The sequence below is a fragment of the Acyrthosiphon pisum genome, unplaced genomic scaffold, assembly GCF_005508785.2.
Source record: "Acyrthosiphon pisum isolate AL4f unplaced genomic scaffold, pea_aphid_22Mar2018_4r6ur Scaffold_652;HRSCAF=1104, whole genome shotgun sequence".
Taxonomy (NCBI): domain Eukaryota; kingdom Metazoa; phylum Arthropoda; class Insecta; order Hemiptera; family Aphididae; genus Acyrthosiphon; species Acyrthosiphon pisum.
In genome coordinates, this window is record NW_021776296.1 from 1 (window position 1) to 877 (window position 877).

Genomic DNA, 877 nt, shown 5'->3' on the forward strand with positions numbered 1-877 from the left:
TCATTTGTATGTAATCTAATGGTAGCTTCGCTGAATTTCCATCTATAACAATTAATTAATTTTTTTTTTAAACAATAAGATAAATAAAATAAGTAAACCAATGTATTTACTTCTCCTTCACCAACACATTTTCTATGTTAGACATTTTATAATGTGAGATTACATATAGATGGCTCGGCTTGTCATCAACAGGACATTTTATTGTAACCACGCCATCTCCTTGTCTAAAAGTCAAAGAATTCTTAATGTCTACATCAATTTCTTCGGCTTGTAAAAGTTCAGCAACATTTTCACGGTATGATTTGTGCTATAAAAAAAAAAAAAATATTAATGTTAACATTATAAATATATATTATTTTTATTACAATCTTCATTGGCTTTTTGTTTCTGGATTTTTTTTTCCCACTTGTTGCGTTACGTTTTGAATTAGGTTTTATTTTCGATACTGACGGACTCATTTCCTTATCAACAGTTTCACTAAAATGTTCATCCTAAACATAGTTAATTTACAAAAATGAATGAGTGATGTAATAATCTAACTCTATAAATACAGTCAAACTTATTAACATAATTATAATTATATTGTATTTATTATATTCTATGTTGTATACTTGTATTCAAACATTAAATATTATTTTAATTTTATATGTTTGTATCATGAATTATAACCATAGAGTTGAGTAGTGTTACAACTGAATTCCAAATTTTTTTCAGTATTACATATAGATATTATATATTATTTTTTACTAACCTCTGAATCCGAAGAAGTTATTGATCGATGATATGGCATTGTGGTTGTTGTGCAAATAGCTCCTTGTGCTGAATTGAAATCTTGAAGACTTAAATATCTATGATTTTACACTGGTTATATATAGTC

The 877-nt window shown here is 26.0% G+C and overlaps 1 protein-coding gene across 1 annotated transcript; it reads right to left on the reverse strand.

The window, feature by feature from the left end:
• Nucleotides 1–79: 79 nt before the first annotated feature.
• LOC100574955 lies at nucleotides 80–854 on the reverse strand. Its single transcript, XM_003248354.4, has 3 exons — nucleotides 752–854; nucleotides 366–491; nucleotides 80–307 (listed from the first exon to the last, which is right to left on the reverse strand). The coding sequence occupies exons 1-3, from the start codon at nucleotides 788–790 to the stop codon at nucleotides 107–109; spliced, it is 366 nt and encodes a 121-aa protein (XP_003248402.3). The 5' UTR covers nucleotides 791–854; the 3' UTR covers nucleotides 80–106.
• Between the last annotated feature and the right edge of the window lie 23 nt (nucleotides 855–877).